Raw genomic sequence first — 21,096 nt, 5'->3', positions numbered from 1 at the left:
AGCAACAGGATACAAGATTAACAAACAAAAATGAGTTGATTCCTCTACACCAATAAAGTGAACTTCAAAAAGGAAATCACCAAATCAATACCATTTACAATAATCTCCACAAAGATTAAATATTTAGGAATAAAATCTAATCAGGGATGTAAAGGACTTATACAAATAAAACTACGAAACACTACTAAAAGAAACCAGAAGAGACCCATGCAAGTGGAAAAATACACCATGCTCATGGATAAGAAGACTCAACATTGTGAAAATGTCAATTCTACCCAAAGCTATTTACAGATACAATGAAACCGCAATCAAAATTCCAAGACCATTCCTAAACGAGATGGACAAACCACCAACTTCATATTGAAATGGAAGAGGCCCCAGATCAGTAAAGAAGAATGAAGTGGGAGTGCTCACACTACCTGATGTTAGAACCTGGTATACAGCCACAGTAGTCAAAACAGCCTGGTACTGGTAAAGCAACAGACAGATTGGCCAAGTGAACAGAATTGAGAACACAGATATAAATCCATTCACCTATGAGCAGCTGGTATTTTGCAAATGGCAAAAGTTCATTAAATGGGTAATAAAGACTGTCTAACAAATGGTGCTGGCATAACTGTATGCCCATCTGTAAAAAAATGAAACAAGATCCATACCTCAGAGAATATACAAAAACTCATTCAAAATGGAACAAAAACCTAAATATAAAATCTAAAATGATAAAAATCATGGACGGAAAAATAGGGACAATGCTAGCGGCCCTAATGTGTGGCATAAATAGGATATAAACTGTAACTAACAATGCAAAAACACCAGAAGAGAAACAAGATAAAAAACACTTACACTCATCAAAAGAATTCATCAAAAGAGTAAAAAGACAACCTACACACTGGGAAAACACTTGGATGTGACATCCCAACAAAGGCATAATCTCTAAAATCTACAAAGTACTTCAACACCTCAACAATAAATGGACAAATAATTCAATTAAAAATGGGCAAGGGATATGAGCAGACACTTCACCAAAGAGATATTCAGGTGGCTAACAGACACATGAGGAAATGCTTGCAATTACTAGCCATTAACCCGACTCATAGCTAACCTATAGGACAGAGCAGAACTGTTCTATAGGGTTTCCAATGAACGGCTGGTAGATTTGAAGTGCTGATCTTTTGGCCAGCAGTTAGGATGCTTAACCACTGCACCACCAGGGTTCCAACTAACCGTTAGAACAATGCAATTCAAAACTACAATGAGATATCATCTCAACCTGACATTCCTGGCACGTACACACACAAAAAAAAACACAAAATACAAAATAGCATGTTGGAGAGGCTGTGATGAGACTTGAACTGCTGGTGAAATGCTACAACCTCATGGGAAAACAATATGGTAGTTTTCTTAAAAAGGTAGAAATAGGAATACCATACAATCCAGCAGTCTCACTTCTAGGAATATACCCTAGAGAAAAAGGAGCCGTCACACAAATAGACGTAGGCATACCCACATTCACTGCAGCACTGTTCACAATAGCAAAAAGATGGAAACAACCTAAGTGCCCATCAAAGGATGAATGCATAAACAAACTATGGTACATACAGACAATGAAATGCTATGTAACGATAAAGAACACGGATGAATCTGGGAATCATCTCACAACATGGATGAGTCTGGAGGGCATTATGCTGAGTGAAATATTAGTCAAAAAAATGTAAAATATTATCTAAGACCACTATTATAAGAACTCAAGATTTTCACACAGAAAAAACATTCTTTCATGGTTACGGGGTAGGGGAGGGGAAATCACTATCTAGACAGTAGAAAAGTGTCAACTTGGGTGAAGGGAAAGACAACACAGAACATAGGGGAAGTCAGCACAACTTGACCAAAGCAAAGGCATGGAAGTTTCCTAGAAACATTCAAACATCTTGAGGGATAGAGTATCTGGGGCTGTGGTCTAGGGACCATAGTCTCAGTGACACGTAGGTCAATTGAGTAGTGTCTGGGGTCTTAAAAGCTTGTGAGCAGCCCTCTAAGATACATCTATTGGTCCTATGCTGTTGAAAGCAAAGGAGAATGAAAAAAAACAAAGACACAAGGGAAATATTATCCCAAGGGACTAACGTACAGCAGGTTCCAGAGCTTCCACCAGCCTGAGCCAGAAGAACCTAGATAGTGCCTCACTACCACCAAAGACTGCTCTGAGAGGGATCACAACAGAAAGTCCCGGGTATCCTGCTGTAGAATGTAATTCAAACTCACAAAAAAAGACCAGACTTAGTGTTCTGACATAGACTAGCAGAACCTCCAAGACTATGATTTCTGGACACTCTGCTAACCTAGAAATGAAACCACTCCCAAAGCCTGCTTTTCAGGCAAAGAGTAGACAGGCCTATAAAACAAACAACAACACATGTAAGGAATGTTCAATCAAATATACGAGACCAAATGGGCAACTCCTGCCCAAAAGCAAGATGAGAATGCAGAAAGGGACAGGAACTGGACACTGGGAATCCAGGGTGGAAAGGGGGAATGTGCTGTCACATTGTGAAGACTGCAACCAATGTCACAAAATGATGTCTATAAATTTTGAATGACAAACTAACTTGAGGTGTAAGCTTTCACCTAAAGCCCCCCCAAAATTCAAAAAGAAACAAACACATGAATGGATAAGTAAAATGTGATATATACAAACAATGGCATATTATTCAGCGATAAAGAAAAATACATCTCATAACATTGGATGTACCTGGAGGACATTATGTTGACCAAAATGAGTCAATCGCAAAAGGATAAATATTTTATGTTCTCACTTTTACAAAATGTTGAATAGGTAAATATACAGAGACTAATGTTCATTAGTGGTTTCCAGGAGTAGGGGGTGTGGTAGGTAAAGAGGTGCTCTCTAGTTAGGAATCATTTTTGTTTATAGACATGGGAAAGGTGACTCTGAATACAGGTGAACTTTCCACAGTGTGATCAATATGAATGTCATCAATAAGCTATATATAGGTAAAACGGATAAATGCACAAATGCTAGCTTGTGTACGGTTTTGCAACAATGAAAGCCAAAGGGGAGGGGTGGGGCTACAGATCCTGATACTAATTGAATACAACCAATCACCTCATGGAATCAGTGCTCTTGGTTTGGGTGCTTAGGGCCACATTCTTGTAGGACAGTCCAGTGAACTGGCATAATACAGTTCTACCTCCCAGTATGATGAGGTGAGTAGTGTCTGGGGTCTTAAAAGCTTACAAGTGGCCATCTAAGATACAACTATCAGTCTTTATTCTTCTGAAACAAAAGTGTCATGGATTGAATTGTGTTCTTTGAAAACACGTGCATCAATTTGGGTAGGCCATGATTCCCAGTATTGTGTGATTGTCCTACTATTTTGTCATCTGAAGTGATTTTTCTATGTGTTGTAAAGTCTATCTCTATGATGTTAATGGCATGGGATTAGTGGCAGTTATGTTAATGAGGCAGCCAGTCTCTTTTGAGATATAAAAGGCAGAAGTAAGCAGAGAGATATGAGGACCTTATAACAAGAAAACAGCACCGGGAGCAGGGCTCATCCTTTGAACCTGAGGTTCCTGCACAGAGAAGCTCCTAGACCATGGGAAAGTTGATGACAGAGATCTTCCTCCAGAGTCAACAGAGAAAGGAAGACTTCCCCTGTAGCTGGCGCCCTCAATTTGAACTTCTAGCCTACAAGACTGTGAGAGAATAAATGTCTGTTAAAGTGGTTCACTTGTAGTATTTCTGTTATAGCAGCAGTACAAATAAGTGCTATTTAGTACATTCAAAATATTGTGTAACTATTACTTCTGTCTAGTTCCAAAACATTTCATCACTGCAAACAGAAACCCCATAACCATTTAAACACTCAACTTTGACCGCTGGCAGCCACTAATCTGCTTTCTGACTTTCTTATACATAGATTCTGAATAGATTTCAGTTTCAGATTGCATCATCTATTTATCAGGCTTTAGGCTATAGGTATCAATTTAGGGTGTATGCATTTTGTGAGGAAGGAAATCGCTTTTATTTCATAAACCCAAGAGACTGATCGATTGATGTAAAAGATTCTGAGTGAATGAGATGATGTGAGAATCACATTATGTGAGGAATCAGTCTATATTTTACTTTGAGTAAAATTCATAGATGGGGAAGGAAACCATTTGGCTGAATGTTACACATTAATTGCTAGGCAACCAAAGTCATCCTGTGATGTCACAGCTACTCAGCTGGAGAACCATTGTGATGGCCTAGAATCAATTTCTGGGCAGGCTTACCAAAGTAGCATTTGAAGCTGCAGTGTTCAAAACCATGCAGATGAGAAAAGTAGCTGAAGAAAAATTTATTTGAGATGGCACATGTTTCTTCAGAAGTTCAAGATGTTTCTCCTAAAGATCGATCAACTGGTTCAGGAACCTCTGCTGGGTCTCTCTTGTATGATTACACATCCACTGGGGACTCAGACTTGAGACTGATGATTGAGGAAAATGCTTTTCAGGCTCTGTCTGAAGGATCCTTGCTAAAAAGACCACGTTACACATTTTGCGTCTCTGAAGCAGATGACAATAATGATTTTCTTTCTCTGACTTTTCCCAGAAAACTTTGGAAAATAATTGAAAGTGACCAATTTAAGTCAATTTGGTGGGATGAAAATGGAACTTCTGTAGTGATTAATGAAGAACTTTTTAAGAAAGAAGTTTTGGAGAGAAAGGCCCCATTCAGGATATTTGAAACTGAGAGTATGAAAAGCTTAGTTCGACAGCTTAATCTCTATGGGTTTAGTAAAATTCGACAGAATTTTCAAAGATCTGCTTCTCTAGCTGATTTTCTGGCAGAAGAAAAAGAAGTCTCTGCTTTAAGCAAGGTATTCAAAAAATTTTAGTTACTGCTCATGTAGGGAATAAGTATGATTTTGCTTTGTGTCTGTAAATATGTAATATATTAAGCATTTAAAAATAATATGAATTTACTAAGGTTAAGATTATTTGAATTTTTATCAAAAAATGAACACAGTTCGGGCCCTAAACACTCAAGATTATGAGAAAATTTCCCAACAAATTTAAATCTTAATGGGGAGCTCTAAATAAATGAACTAAAGCTAATTAAAGAAGTGATGTTCAGTGTTACTATATACAACATTTTCACTTGAAGATCATTAACATTTAAATGTTTGCTTCCCAATAAGTACATCTGAAAAGTAGTCACAATGTACATGTATTGTTTGATGTTAATTTATGTGATGAAATTGAAAGTTAAGGTTTTATAGATTTTCTCTTGTCTCTTGGCTTAAAATATCGCTAAATAACTTTTCCTTTGGTTTCAGTTACAGTTCTACCATAATCCCAATTTTAAACGAGGCTGTCCTCAACTGTTAGTAAGAATGAAGAGAAGAGTTGGGATTAAAAATGCTTCTCCAGTGCCTGCTTCATTAGTTCAAGATTTCAGCAAGAAGCACTTCAGAGCAGGGGGTCATGTAGATAACCAGAATTCTGGTTTAGTTGCTGAAACTGGTGGAGAAAGTTTACTTTCAACTTCTACAAATTTACATATACCTTTATTAAGGAAGCCTTCTACCAGCCAGATAATTACTAATACAGCTGCCCCAATCAGAGGTGGTTTTTCTCGTCCATCATTAACTTCACATAGACCATCAGAGCAAATGCTAACAGACCAACATGCTGTTTTAAATCAGCTGACCAGTTTTCACATGCACTCACATAGCAGCTGTTCTCACGCAAACGGTCACATTGTAAACTTTGTTACAGCTACAACTTCTCAGTCCCACATTATCTCTCCCGTACAGAGCAGTTATTTTGGAATGATGGTGGACCCTTCTACTTTCCCAACTGGGTATTCTGATTTATCAGCCAATGAGGCTCCTTTTTCTAACATCTTAGGAGCAGGCAATCCATGGTTCCCTAGGCCTATGACAGCTGATACATCTGCCACCACTCTTTCAAGGTTAACTCATCAGCCGTCTTCATTACACCAACATCATCCTAATTACAACTGATCTTCTACCGAACGAATACCACATTATGCAGCATAAGAAGATTAAAATTTTATGTGACAAACATGAATAAAATACCTGCAAAATTTTCTCGTTTGAACAATAAACTTATTGTTCACCTTCACTGTTTCATTTTCCTTATTTTTTAAAACAGTTAAGAGTAAAATATGGTTGCTTTTATTTCAATGGCAAGCTATTGTAGTATTTTATTTTAATATATGGGCTTGTTAATTTAAAACGAGTATTTAGACCGCCCCCTGTAAATATATTTAATTAATTGTTTAAAAAGGAACAGTGCGAGAGGTTAGAAAAAATAAGAAATTGGAGACAGGGGAAGGGAATAAGTAATTTCTGAAGCAGTCTGGGATTAATCAAATGAGGGTCTAAGTTTTGGTAGTGTGGAGGATGCGATAAATGCAAGGATAAATCGCAAAAACACACTAAACACACTATTTGTCTTTAGTATTTCTCCAATTACACTGCATTCCCCAGTTATTTTAAAATTAGAGTCCTTGAATTTTACTTGGCAAAGAAGGCAGTGTTCACTAAGTACATTTCATACTTGAAAGTACAGTGTATTCTAGCTAGTCCAGTAACCAAGATCATCATTAATGTCAACACCAGCATAATAAAAAATCTGGTCCTAGATTGCATCACTATCAGCACAGGATGGAATTTTACAACTAGTATTAGCAAGGACACTCTTTGCTCTACTCTCATCAAAGCATTCCCATTGGTTTGTACATTTAATTGCATCCCTCATGAATCCACGCTTCATATTTTCTAATGCACACTTCTATCATGTTGCTTGTTGCTTCATCCAAAGACAGCCTTAATTCCCTATCCTGCCATATAACGACTTAGATTCTGGACCCAGATCCTCAGGATGGCCTAATGAGCCCATGCAAGATTTGGCATCTGTTCACCTTTGTAGCTTCTTATCTCTGTGTCTGTCTGAGGCGCGGTTGTCTGTCTGGAACTCCAAACTGCTTTCAGCCATACTCATCCCCACCTACTTTTGCCCCAGCTCTTCCCTGGGGCTAAAAAGCCCCTCTGCCTATTGATCCTTTAGGTCTCAGCACAGGTATCACCTGCTTCAGGAACCTCTGCCTGTCTACCCCTACAGTCTCCTTGTTGGACACCCTGTAGTGAACCCACAGTGCTGCGTAAGTTAATGTTCATTGAATGAGCAGTGAGTAAATGTTAACTGTCCCAGTGGGCTGGAGGGCAGAGCTAAAACCCAGAGGCCTCCACCCAGAATCCAGAGAGCATGGCCAACATCCATAGTCTAGAGGGCAGGGCCCAAGATTCACAGGTTAGACAGTGGGCTGCTAGCTCACAGCTGCAAAGGCTGACGAATCCATGATGGGCAAGTAAGGTAGCAGACTTCTGGCCCAAGTCCCAAGAACTGGAGGTCAGATGCTAACAAGCTGAATGCAAGATTCAGGGCAGGGCAAAATCAAGTAAGCTTTGCCAGAAAATCCACATATATTGTAAGCAGGCCATATCCCAGGGAAACTCCCATTCTACTGATTGGCTGCTCCTAACAGATGCTATCATGGAGATGATTACATTATACGGGATCTCATTGCGGTGACAATCACATCATTCTACGACTACCAAACTGCATCATGACTAAGGTCCACCCCTTGTCAACTTGGCACCTGTACACATCTACTTAAGCCAGACGTAGTATCTAAATAAAAACAATTATAAAGTCGTACATGAGCCTAACATGACACAACTAACATGTGTACAACTAAAAACCCCCTAGTGAAGAAAACAAAAATAAGTGAAGAAAACAAAAACAAAAATATTTGATGCACACATACAAGGCAGAAACACTCATAGCGATTACAATCCTTGTTTCTGCAACTGGTCTTGTGGTCATAACTGGTATTTAAAACTACCTTCTTCTACGACTCATGCCATATTTCCTTTGCCCTCAGCAGAAACCTCAGCTGCTCATAGTTCTTTTGCCTGGTGAAACCTGGGCCATCAGTACTCTTGTCAGAAATGGGTTGCTATAATTTTCCACTGACTTTAATCACAGAGCATGGTAGTACTAAGAGACGCCTAAGGAATCTCCTGCATCCCAGACATACTCCTCTTTATCTCCATTATGTGATAACAATCTGATTTCCCCTTGGTAATCAGGATCAATCATACCAGCCAATATGGTAAGGGGTGGTAGCCCTAAAACGATAATCACACAAAAATCAGTTGGATTCCTCTATAAGAACAAAGGGAACTTGAAAGAGTAAGTCACCAAATTAATACTATTTACAATAGCCCCTACAAAGATAAAATACTTAGGAATAAATCTAACCAAGACATAAAAAATGTAAAAAGAAAACTATAAGCCACTACCGCAAGTAACCAAAAGAGACTTACGTAAGTGGAAAAACATACTTCCTCATGGATAGGGAAGACTCAGCATTGTCAAAATGTCAATTCTGCCCAAAGAGATCTGCAGGTAAAATGCAATCCGGATCCATATTACAATATTTTTTAATGAGATGAAGAAACAAACTACCAACATCATGTGGAAAGGAAAGAGTCCCTGAAGAAGTAAAGCACTACTGAAGAAGAACAATAAAGTGGGAGGCCTCACACTTCCTGATTTCAGAACCTATTATACCACCATAGTAGTCAAAACAGCCTGGTACTGGTACAACAACAGAAGCATGGATCAATGGAACAGAATTCAGAATCCAGTCATAAATCCATCCACATATGAGCTGTTGATACTTGACAAAGTCCCCAAAACAGTTAAATGGGGAAAAGACAGTCTATTTAACAAATGGTGCTGGCATAACTGGATAACCATCTGCAAAAAAATGAAACAAGACCCATACCTCATGCCATGCACAAAAAGGAACTCAAAATGGATCAAAGACCTAAATATAAAATCTAAAATGATAAAGAGCATGGAAGAAAAAATAGGGGCAATGCTAGTAGCCCTAATATATAGCATAAACGGAATACAAAACATTACTAACAATGCACAAACACCAGAAGTGAAACAAGGTAACTCCCGCTCCTAAAAATCGAACACTTAACGCTCATCCAAAGATTTCACCAAAAGAGAAAAGAGACAACCTACAGAACTGGGAAAAAATTTTTGGCTAGGACATATCTGTTCAGGGTGTAATCTCTAAAATCTACAATATACTCCAAAACCTCAATAAAAAGAAAACACAAAAAATAAACTGGCAAAGGATATGAACAGGAACTTCACCAAAGAAGACATTTAGGCAGCTAACAGATACATGAGGAAATGCTCACGATCATTAGCCATTACAGAAATGCAAATCAAAACTATGATGAGATACGATCGCACACCAACAAGGATGGCATTAATCCAAAAAACACAAAATAATAAATGTTGGTGAGGTTGTCGCAGACTAAGCCCTTATACACTGCTAGTAGGAATGTAAAATGGTACAACCACTTTGGAAATCGATTTGATGCTTCCTTAAAAATCTAGAAATAGAAGTACCATATGATCAAGCAATCCCACTCCTTGAAATATGTCCTAGAGAAATAAGAGACTTTACACGAACAGATGTATGCACACCCATGTTCATTGCAGCACTGTTTACAATTGCAAAAAGATGGAAACAACCTAGGTGCCAAGCAAAGGATGAACGGATAAGCAAATTGTGGCATATTCACACAATGGAATACCATGCAATGATAAAGAACAATGAGCACAGCCTTCAGTTTGGATTACACCTCAACATAAAGAAAACAAAAATCCTCACAACTGGACCAATGAGCAACATCATGATAAATGGAGAAAAGATTGAAGTTGTCAAGGATTTCATTTTACTTGGATCCACAATGAACACCCATGGAAGCAGCAGTCAAGAAATCAAAAGATGCATTGCATTGGGTAAATCTACTACAAAGGACCTCTTCAAAGTGTTGAAAAGCAAAGACGTCACCTTGAAGACCAGGGTGCGCCTGACCCTAGTGATGGTATTTTCGATCACATCATATGCATGCAAAAGCTGGACAATCAATAAGGAAGGCAGAAGAAGAATTGATGTCTTTAAATTGTGATGTTGGTGAAGAATTTTGAATACACCATGGAGTGCCAAAGAGTGAAAATCTGTCTGAGCAGAATGCTCCTTAGAAGCAAGGATGGCGAGTGGCATGGATTGAATTATGTCCCCCTCTCCCCCAAAACATGTGTATCAATTTGGCTAGGCCATGATTCTGGGTATTGTGTGACTTTCCAATATGTTGTAAATTCTGCCTCTGTGATGTTAATGAGGAAGGATGGGCAGCAGGTGTGTTAGTGAGATGGGACCCAATCTGTAAGATTGCATTGTGTTTTGAGGCAATCTCTTTTGAGATAAAAGAAAGCAGTGCAGGGAGCAGAGCTCATCCTTTGGACCTGGGGTCCCTGTGCAAAGAAGCTCCTAGTCCGGGGGAAGACTGACGAGATGGCCGACAGACACAGAAAGCCTTTCTCTGGGCTGACACCCTCGATTTGGGCTTTTAGCCTCCTTTACTTTGAGAAAAATAAACTTCTCTTTGTTAAAGCTATCTGCTTGTGGTATTTCTGTCACAGCAGCACTAGATAACGAAGACAGCGAGACTGCGTCTTACTCACTTTGGACATGTTGTCAGAAGGGATCAGTCCCTGGAGAAGAACGTCATGCTTGGTAAAGTACAGCGTCAGGGGAAAAGAAGAAGACCTTCCAGGAGATGGATTGACACAGTGGCTGCAACAATGCGCTCAAGCATAAAAACGATCGTGAGCATGGCGCAGGACCAGGCGCTGTTTCGTTCTGTGGTACGTAGGATCCCCGAGTTGGAACCAACTCGACAGCAACAACAAGTTACATCAGCAACATTCGTAATCATACTATGTGGGCACAGTGGGGTTTACATATAACTTCCCAGCAAAGAATGAAGGATTTAAATGCAAAGCTGGGGGTAAAGGAAGCCCAGCAAAGGAACAGGATTTTAAATGCAACACTGCTTAAGGATCTGTGTCATTTAAACGTCCATATGTTTTGGTTTGGATGCATATATAAATTCACTGGCATAAAAATCACCTTTTTGGGGGGGGGCAGGGAGCTGGCATATTACTCCTTCCAGGCTGGGTGTTCAGGGTGCTTTTGGAATTTCAGTTGTCCAAAAGCCAATTGTTAACTTGTGTTCTTGAACTTACAGCTGCCTGAACAATGAATGCGAGAACAGAAAATTTTGAGCAGAGAGCAGCAAAGGCACCACAAGAGGTCATAGCCAGTTAAATATTACATAAATCTTTCTCAGTGAATATACACGTAAACGTTGGTCTTCGAATTTCTTTTGTCACATAGACTCACATAGGTGGTGAGAGTGTTTGGCAAATGGGCTGCGAGGTATTATCTACCATTATTCTAACTTTCCATAGAAGGAAACAAAGGCTCAGAAAAGATAAATATTTGCTCAAACACAATCCTGAGCTAGAACCCAGGTCTTCTGCCTCCAGTTTTAGAGCTACACACCACGGTACAACTGATGTATGTAATGAGTCAAGGAGAATCACTGCTGAGGAAAAAGCTAACTGGAAAAGAGCAGCTTATGTAAGAATTTTCAGTCATAATGTGACTTGTATCCATGTAACTGGACAGTATAGAACAACAATAGAGAATGGGGTTCTTCATATTTTTTTTACTATCGTATTCAGGAAAACCATCCACTCCCAGTAAATAAGCACTAGAGAGAGGCTGAGGTACCTGACTACTTCTAATAATCAAGGGAAAGTCACCAGGCAGTGTACATGTTGTAGATGTACATAAGCTATCTAAAGTCAGGATTCTGCCAAGAAAACTAAGATGCCATGTGCAACATCTGAACAATGTAGAAATCCTGAGTTAAATCTATTCTCCTTAAACTTCGCCCCCCCTCCCCCACAGGGCGTGCCCCATCAGGGTGGTCACTGAATCAGCTCTCTTGACACGGCTCTCCGTTATATATATCATTGCAGTAGTGTGGAGTTCAGAACAAGATGGCCAGGAGACACAGAGTCATGGGTCCTCTGGAGACGTAAATCGGTCGAGGGCTCCTGGACAATTGCCCACTCAGGATTTTCAAATTACCAGCAAAAAAAAAAAAAAAAGTCGTAAGATATCAATTTAAAAGTTTAGACTGAGACACTAAGATATGATAGAGATACCATCAGGACAAACGGTTATATAGAGACAAGATGCACATTTTCCAAGGAAATCTGAGAGAGCTGGTTACAAAACTCTGTAAATATTTTTCCAGGAGACTCCCTAATAGATCAGGGGACTAAGGGATTGATTAGATGGAGAATAGGGGAAAGGGTGGCAATGAAGTTCACTTCTTTAGAGAGAGCTCTGCTGGGATGTCTGCCTTCTCTTAGATGAGCCCACAGAAAACCTTAAGCACAGTCCTATATGTACTCAACTTTTAAAAGACAAAGAAGAAAGTGAGACGACCTATTGCCACGAGTTAGTGGCTAACTGCATCGTTATGACAAAGTTATGACACTTGGAAGCTGGGGAAAATATACCGTCCTTTTCAGAAATCAATCACAAACTTTCTTCTTCATCTCATGTCATGGGCCCTGTGTCTTTGTTCACCACTTTCCAGAGACTGTTTTCAGAGAACTGTGCACTGAGAAGTTGCCCAGTAGTTCTTGATAACTATATCCGGTACATAAAGCATAATTCATAGATGGTTGCTGCACATCAAATTTTATCTGCTCACTAGCGGTAGTCTTCTTACGCAACTTCACGGCATAGTGCTATATGCTCATATGAAGATAATAATTTTCTGGCAAATAACTATAAAAGAACGGTTAAAAAAAATTTACCTAATGTAAACATTTACCTCATGTGGTAGCGAGAATTTAATACAGCCTTCAAGATTCCTGGCCTATGGTATATATACATCTTCTCCTAATTATTTATTCAAACGCTATTTTAGGTGCTGCTGTGAAGGGATTTTGCACATATAATTAAGGTTGCAGATCGGTTGACTTTAAGATATGGGGTCTGTGTAGGCTGGCCAGAATGAATTCAAGCGAGCCCTTAAAAGGGACCAGGCTCTTTTGGGAGAGAGAGAGTCTTTGTTTTGAGAGGGCTTCAATACAAGGTAAACTTTCTGTGCCAGCTTTGGAGATGGTTTAGGCCATGTAGAAAAGAATGTGGGTACCTCTCGCAGCTAAAGAGCACAGTCCTACAACCACAAGGAACTGAATACTGCCACAGTCACATGAGCTTGGAGAGGATATCAGACCTTCAAACGAGAACACAGCCCAGCTGACACCTTTATTGTAGCCTTGTGAAATCCTGAGCAGCAAACTCAGTAATGCCATTTGTAGACTCATAAAACTGAGAGATAATAAATGTGTTGTTTTTAGTTGCTAATTTTGTGGTAATTTGTTGTATTCAAAGATAACTAGTAAATTGTATCTGGTCTAAATCAACTTGTTTTCTCCCTTGCAATTGTCTATTTCCTAGCTATGCAAGAAGCACAGGCAGAGAAGGGACCAGAAGAAAATCAACACATTCACTGGGACAGAAGGGGAGAGCAAACTGGAATTTCTTGGAAATCCTGAAGTTCCAGTGGGATCACCTTTGGGTTTATCAGCACAAAGCCAGCAGTAGAATCAAACAATCCTCTATGGCATTGAGAGGCATGAGCCTATGTTGTAGTTAACTCAGACCACATGAAGCTTATCTTCTGCACAACTCTCTCAACTTTTCAATCCACCCTGCTTGAGTTGAACACATACTTTATACCTTGGCCCTGACATCAGAAGCGTACACAGGTTAAGAGTGAGGAACCCTCTAGAGCTCCATCTCATCCTCACTGTGGGAAGGTACCGATGCCTGGTCCATTGGTTAACAACCCTAACCACTATTTACAGTATAAACATTGACCACTAGAGCTTAAAGAACACCTCCTTTTGCGACATTCTGATCCCCAGTCTCAGAAGTCATTATGTGAGCTTCAGGGGTACTGCCTGCTGACGAGAACATTTACACTGGCATTAGATAATCTCAGCTCCAGGATCTTCCCTGTGCTATGGGACTGGCTAAGCCTTGGTTTCCCCATCTTAAGAGGGGGCTGTGTAAAATTTGGGGAGTGTTAGTAGCACCAGAAACTGTTTAACTTCAGGAGAGTAATATGAACCAAGATCAGCCCAAAGCTAATTCCTGTGAGGTGGAGGTCAGACTTTCTCAACCATTTTACTATTTTTGTCACCAGCCATCCCTCGTACAGCACTTTCCTCTTCTGGGTTTGATGATCCATTGCAATGGCCACACAGAACTCACAGACCATACTTACAATTAAGTGGTTTATTAAGGGCTCCAGATCAGGATCAACAGGCTAAAACTCAGGATTAGGATCAGGAAGCACTTAGGCAAAAATCTCCCTTCTTCAGGCAGGACAGCGTTCTTGGCTCTTCTAGCTCAGGACAGGCTCCTCTTTAACCCCTCAGAACAGACTTCTCTTGACCCTGCTGTCTGTCACTACCAACTCTACCACAGGGTCCCTTCAGGATCTGTTGCTCTCTTCAGCATTACAGCTCTGGACCCATGTTAAACTATTTTAGGAGGTTCCCTCCCTCCCATCTCTCTGCTTCTCTCTTCTTTCTCCCTTCTGCTTCTTGCCGCTTTTCTTCCTGCTTCTTTTTGTCTCTGAAACAATCTGTGGTGCTGGCTGTTTATATACACCAAACGCCTGGTCAATTTAAAAGCGTGGCTCTCCCATCAGCGCAATGAACTGACCAATCCACTCTAAACAGACCACGAGCACTTCATTTACACAGGAGGCTACATACACTTCATCTGCATAGTCTGTTGACCAAATCCTGCAAGGCACATACCAATAACAGGGCAGCCTGCAGCCCAGAAACAGATGAAATGTATCAAACCAAGTTGTTTACAGCTTACCCAGGAAATGTCAATCAACCTGAACAAAAATAATGAACTGTCTGGAGTAGAAAACTAGGGCAAACATAACTCCACAGCCGTTAGGGCAAAAAGTTCTCCAGCTGAGTCTTCCAAAGAACCAAGGCAAAAGCCACATAAAAGAACTCATTTCATCACAAGCTGAGGAAGCATCTATCTCTAATTCTGTTCCCACCCTTAAGCCTCACAACTAAACGTCACTCCATGTGCACAGTAGCTAAGGTATCTTTCACTGGACTATAACCAATTAAGGGGGAAAAATGTACTTCGTTTATCCTTAATGTAACCCTCAAAATCCGGCCTACAGCATGCCACCTGCAAAAACCCGTGGCCATTCAGTTGATTCTCACTCACAGCAACCCTGTAGGACAGGGTAGAACTGCCCCGTAGGGTCTCCAAGGAGTGGCTGGTGTATTCAAGCTGCCAGCTTTTTGGTTAGCAGTCGAGCTCTTAAAAACTGCACCATCAGGTTACGCTGTTAATGAATGCTGGTTAAATAAATGAACGAATACAAATTTCTAACTGAAGTTTTGCATTTGTATTCAAATATTGATTAAAAAGTAATTGTTACAATGACTACTCCAATGATGTTAGGTAAATGGACAGAAGTGGCACTTGTGTATTATCCTAAAATAGCCCTCTCGTTCACCTTCATAGTAGAACCATCAGCCCAAAATTTACCAGCACCAAATTGAAAATTCTTACACATCCAGTCACTATAAATATAGCCCTAACAAGCATATTTTAGCCAGTTGGCCCCTACCTACTTTGCATACCCTGTGAGGCTACACACAGCATTTGGTAACCATAGAGAATACAAACCTTGCAGGTATAATAGACCCCAAACTACTGCTGCTATTTGTATCCCTTACTGCCGAGCAATAATCTAGTTCTAGACATGTAAGCACCCTCTTTACTTAACTTTGTTTCCCTACAGGTTGCTTGCCCTGTTTTCCTTTTGAATGAATGGTAGTCCTGGCGCCTCTGTCTCTGGACACTCGCTTTCATGAAACTCTGTCCAATGCTGCCCGGTAAAAACCTTGTGTTGTTACTTCTTGTGATCCTGTGTCTTCCTTGATGGACCTGGACATTCTCAAACTTACTACACTTGGGACACTTCCTGAGTTATTGCTGTATGCCAGATGCTATTCTAAAAGCTTTCCATGCATTATCTTCTAAATCCACCCAACAACCCACTCAGAAAAAGGCTACTGTTATTGCTCCTCTTATTTATTATCAAAACTCATTTTCAACCAAAAACCTGACGGTAGAGAGAGGTAACAGATTAATTTCCCTGAGGTCAGATAACTTGTAGATGGAGGGTGCATGATTCAAACTAGATTACCTGGCTCTAGATCTGAGGAATTCCTTTTTTATTGTAATGAAATATATATAGCAAAATATTTGTCATTTCGACAATTTGTACATGTTCACTTTGTTGTTAGGTGCCGCCAAGTCGGCTCTGACTCATAACGACCCCAAATACAACAGAACAAAACACTGCTTGTTGGTTTGCTTGAGCTCATTGTTGCAGCCACTGTGTCAATCCATCTCATTGGGAGTCTTGCTCTTTTTTTGCTGACCCTCTACCTCACCCAGTTCCCTCCTGATAATATGTCCAAAGTTTGTAAGACCTAGTCTTGCCATCCTTACTTCTCAGGAGCATGCTGGCCTTACTTCTTCCAAGATAGATTTGTTTGATTTTTTGGCAGTCCATAGTATATCAGTACTCTTTGCCAACACCACAATTCAAAGATGCCAATTCTTCAGCCTTTCGCACGCACGTGAGGTGACTGAAAACACCATGGCTTCGGCCAGGTGCATCTTAGTCTTCAAGGTGACATCTTTGCTTTTTAATACTTCAAAGAGGTCTTTGGCAGCAGATTTGTCCGATGGCATGTGTCTTTTCATTTCCCAGCCGCTGTTTCCATGGCTGTTCATTGTGGATCCAAGTAAAATGAAATCCTTGATACAACCTTTTCTCTATTTATTATAATGTTGCTTCTTGGCGCAGTTGTGAGGATTTTTGTTTCCTTTATGTTGAGGTGTAATCCATACCAAAGGCTGAAGGTTGTGTCATCTTCATAGTGCATGCCGTTAGTGAGTCTTCCTCCGATCCTGATGCCGTGTTCTTCTCCGTATAGTCCAGATTCTTGCCTTATTCACTCTACATAAAGATTGAATAAGTATGGTAAAAGGATACAAGCCTGATGCACAGTTTTCCTGACTTTAAACCACTCAGTGTCCTCTTGTTCTATCTGAATGATTGCCTTTTGATCTGTGTCCAGTTGCTCACCAGCACAGTTAAGTGTTCTGGAATTCCCATTCTTCGCAATGTTATCCATAATTTGTTATGATTCACACAGTCATATGCCTTTGCATAATCAATAAAACAGAAGTAAACATCTTTCTGGTATTCTCTGCTTTCTGCCAGGATCCATCTGACATCAGCAATGATATCCCTGGTCCCACGTCCTCTTCTGAAACCAGCCTGAATTTCTGGCAGTTCCCTGTCGATATACTGCTGCAGCCGTTTTTGAATGATCTTCAGCAAAATTTTGCTTGCGTGTGATTTTAATGATACTGTTCTCTGATTTCCACATTCGGTTGGATCACCTTTCTTGGGAATAGGCATAAATATGGATCTCTTCCAGTCAGTTGGCCAGGAAGCTGTCTTCCATATTTCTTGGCATAGACGAGTGAGCACCTCCAGCGCTGCATCTGTTTGTTGATACCTCTCAATTGATATTCCATCAATTCCTGGAGCCTTGTTTTTTGCCAACGCCTTACAGAGCAGCTTGGACTTCTTCCTTCAGTACCATCGGTTCCTGATCATATGCCACCTCTTGAAATGGTTGAACATCGACAAATTCTTTTTGATATAATGACTCTGTGCATTCCTTCCATCTTCTTTTGATGCTTCCTGAGTCGTTTAATATTTTCCCCACAGAATCCTTCACTAGTGCAACTCAAGGCTTGAACTTTTTCTTCAGATCTCTCAGCTTGAGAAATGTCAAGCGTGTTCTTCCCTTTTGGTTTTCCATCTCCAGCTCTTTTCACATGTCATTATAATACTTTGTCTTCTCCAGACGCCCTTTTAAATCTTCTGTTCAGTTCTTTTACTTCATCAATTCTTCCTTTTGCTTTAGCTGCTCGACATTCGAGAGCAAGTTTCAGAGCCTCCTCTGACATCTTTTCGCTCTTTCTTTCCTTTCCTGTCATTTCAACGACCTCTTGCTTTTTTGATGGATGATGTCCTCGATGTCATTCCACAACTCGTCTGGTCTCCAGTCACTAGGGTTCAAAGCGTCAAATCTATTCTTCAGATGGTCTCTAAATTCAGGCAAATGTACTCAAGGTCGTATTTTGGCTCTCGTGGACTTGCTCTGATTTTCTTCAGTTTCAGCTTGAACTTGCATATGAGCAATTGATGTTCTGTTCCACAGTCAGCCCCTGGCCTTGTTCTGACGGATGATGTTGAGCTTTTCCATTGTCTCTTTCCACAGAGGTAGTCAATTTCATTTCCGTGTGTTCCATCTGGTGAGGTCCATGTGTATAGTCGCCGTCTATGTCGGCGAAAGAAGGTATTTGTAATGAAGAAGTCGTTGGTCTTGCAAAATCCTATCATTCGATCTCCGGCATTGTTTCTATCACCAAGGCCATGTTTTCCAACCACTGATACTTCTTTGTTTCCAACTTCACATTCCAGTTGCCAGTAATTGTCAATGCATCTTGACTGCATTTTCCATTGATTTCAGACTGCAGCAGCTGATAAAAATCTATTTCTTCATCTTTGGCCCTAGTGGTTGCTGCGTAAATTTGAATGATAGCCACATTAACTGGTCTTCCTTGTAGGCGTATGGATGTTATCCTATCACTGACAGCGTTGTACTTCAGGATAGATCTTGAAACGTTCTTTTTGACGATGAATGCAACACCATTCCTCTGCGAGTCGTCGTTCCCGGCATAGTAGGCTCTATGATTGTCCGATTCAAAATGGCCAATACCAGTCCATTTCAGCTCACTAATGCCTAGGATATCGATGTTTACGCGTTCTATTTCATTTTAGACAATTTCCAATTTTCCTAGATTCATACCTCGTACATTCCAGGTTCGGATTATTAATGGATGTTTGCAGCTGTTTCTTCTCGTTTTGAGTTGTGCCACATCAGCAAATGAAGGTCCCTAAAGCTTTACTCCATCCACATCATTAAGGTCGACTCTACTTTGAGGAGGCAGCTCTTCCCCAGTCATCATCTGAGTGCCTTCCAACCTGGGGGCTCACCTTCCAGCACTGTATCAATGTTCCGCTGCTATTCATAAGGTTTTCACTGGCTAATACTTTTCAGGAGTAGACTGGTAGGTCCTTCTTCCTAGTCTGTCTTAGTCTGGAAGCTCAGCTGAAACCTGTCCTCCATGGGTGACCCTGCCGGTATCTGAATACCGGTGGCACAACTTTAAGCATCACAGGAAGACATGAGCCTCCACAGTACGTCAAACTGACAGACACGTACACTAAATCTTTTCACTATCTAATTTCCTGTTAATAGCAACCAGTGAACTTCTTTTTTCTTTTACCTCAGCCTATGTAATTTTTACCTGTAAAAGTTTGCTTTTGTTAGCTTCATCATGTCCCTGCTTAAATCTAAATACATGGCATTCAGTTAAAATAACTTCAAGTACTTTTGCCAAGTTTAGCATTTGCTTAGAATTTTATGGCTAGTTTTATTATTGTCATGTAGGGAAATGTTTTCTAGCTTTTTTTTTTATGCTTGGTAACCTTTCATTGGATGCCAGGCTTGGAATTTTGCGCTTGTTCTATGCAGGGCATTTTTGTACTATAAATCTTCTCTACCACTCATCTGTCGGTTTGTCCTACTATGATAGCTCCTGTGTTGTCTCCTCAATTCAGTGAGCCTTTCAAACTTTCCTTCAGTTCCCTCACGGCCTGGCAGCTCAAAGCAGTGAACTGGTCATCTTAGCGTTAAACTCATTTTTTCTCTTCCTGTGTGTGTTTTAAGTGAAAGTGTGCAGCTCAAGTTAGTTTCTCATACAAATATTTATACCCACTGTTACGTGACCCTAGCTGCACACTCTAATGTGACAGCACACTCCTTTCCACCCAGGATTTCCCGTGTCCATTCAACCAGCTCTTGTCCCTTTCAGCCTTTTCATCTCCCCCGGGGACAGGAGCTGCCACTTCACGAGTACCATTTTATGTCTTATAGTCCAGTCTAATCTTTGAAGAATTGGCTTCAGGAATGGTTTTAGTTCTGGGTTAACAAAAGAGCCCAGAGGCCATGCCTTCTGCTGCTCCTCCAGCCTCAGTCAGACCACTAAGTCTGGTCTTCTTCCTAGAATTTGAGTTCTGCACCCCACTTTTCTCCTGCTCCAGCAAGGACTCTGTCATGTTCCCTGTCAGGGCAGTCATTGGTGGTAGCAAGACACCATCTACTTCTTCTGGTTTTAGGCTGATGGAGTCTCTCTCTTGGGCTAGTATTTTCTTTGGTGTTCTTCATTCTCCCTTGCTCCAGGTTGGCTGGGACCAATTGATACATCTCAGATGGCTGCTCTTTAGGTTTTAAGACCACAGACGCCACGTACCAAAGTGGGATGCAGAACATTTTCTTAATAAACTTTGTCATGTCAATTGACCTAGGTGTTCCCTGAAACCATGGTCCCCAGACCACTGCCCCTGCTACTGCATCCCTTGAAATGTTTGGTTGTATTCAGGAAACTGCTTAGCTTTTGGTTTGGTCCAGCTGTCTGTGCTGACTTTGCGTTGCCCTCCCCTTCACAGCAGATAATTCTTGTCTACTATCTAGTTAGTGAATATCCCCCTTGACTTCCCTCCGCACCCTCGTAACCATCAAAGAAAGTTTTCTTCTGTGTTTATACCTTTTCCTGAGTTCTTAACAACAGTGGTCTCAGACAGTATTTGTCCTTTTGCGACTGATTAATTTCATTCAGCATAATGCACATTAAAATTTCCTCAGCCGGCCACAAATGTCACGTGCTTTTGCACTCAGTCCTGCAATGTTATTGCCCCGGCTCTATCCCCGCAGGGGGTGGGCCTACGTGTGTGCAAGAAGAGGAGGAGGAAAAGGAGAGGGCTCATT

The 21,096-nt window shown here is 40.6% G+C and overlaps 1 protein-coding gene and 1 pseudogene across 1 annotated transcript; one reads left to right on the top strand and one right to left on the bottom strand.

The window, feature by feature from the left end:
- Window positions 1-21,096, bottom strand: part of LOC135229017 (cullin-4B-like) — a 145,814-nt pseudogene that overhangs the window by 84,795 nt on the left and 39,923 nt on the right.
- Window positions 4,371-6,032, top strand: LOC135229061 (heat shock transcription factor, Y-linked-like). The gene is made up of 2 exons (XM_064278848.1): window positions 4,371-4,883; window positions 5,343-6,032. Exons 1-2 carry the CDS (start codon window positions 4,371-4,373, stop codon window positions 6,030-6,032), a joined length of 1,203 nt encoding a protein of 400 aa, XP_064134918.1.

This window comes from Loxodonta africana, chromosome Y (genome assembly GCF_030014295.1).
Source record: "Loxodonta africana isolate mLoxAfr1 chromosome Y, mLoxAfr1.hap2, whole genome shotgun sequence".
Lineage (NCBI taxonomy): Eukaryota > Metazoa > Chordata > Mammalia > Proboscidea > Elephantidae > Loxodonta > Loxodonta africana.
This window is presented reverse-complemented; position numbering and strand designations above follow the sequence as displayed.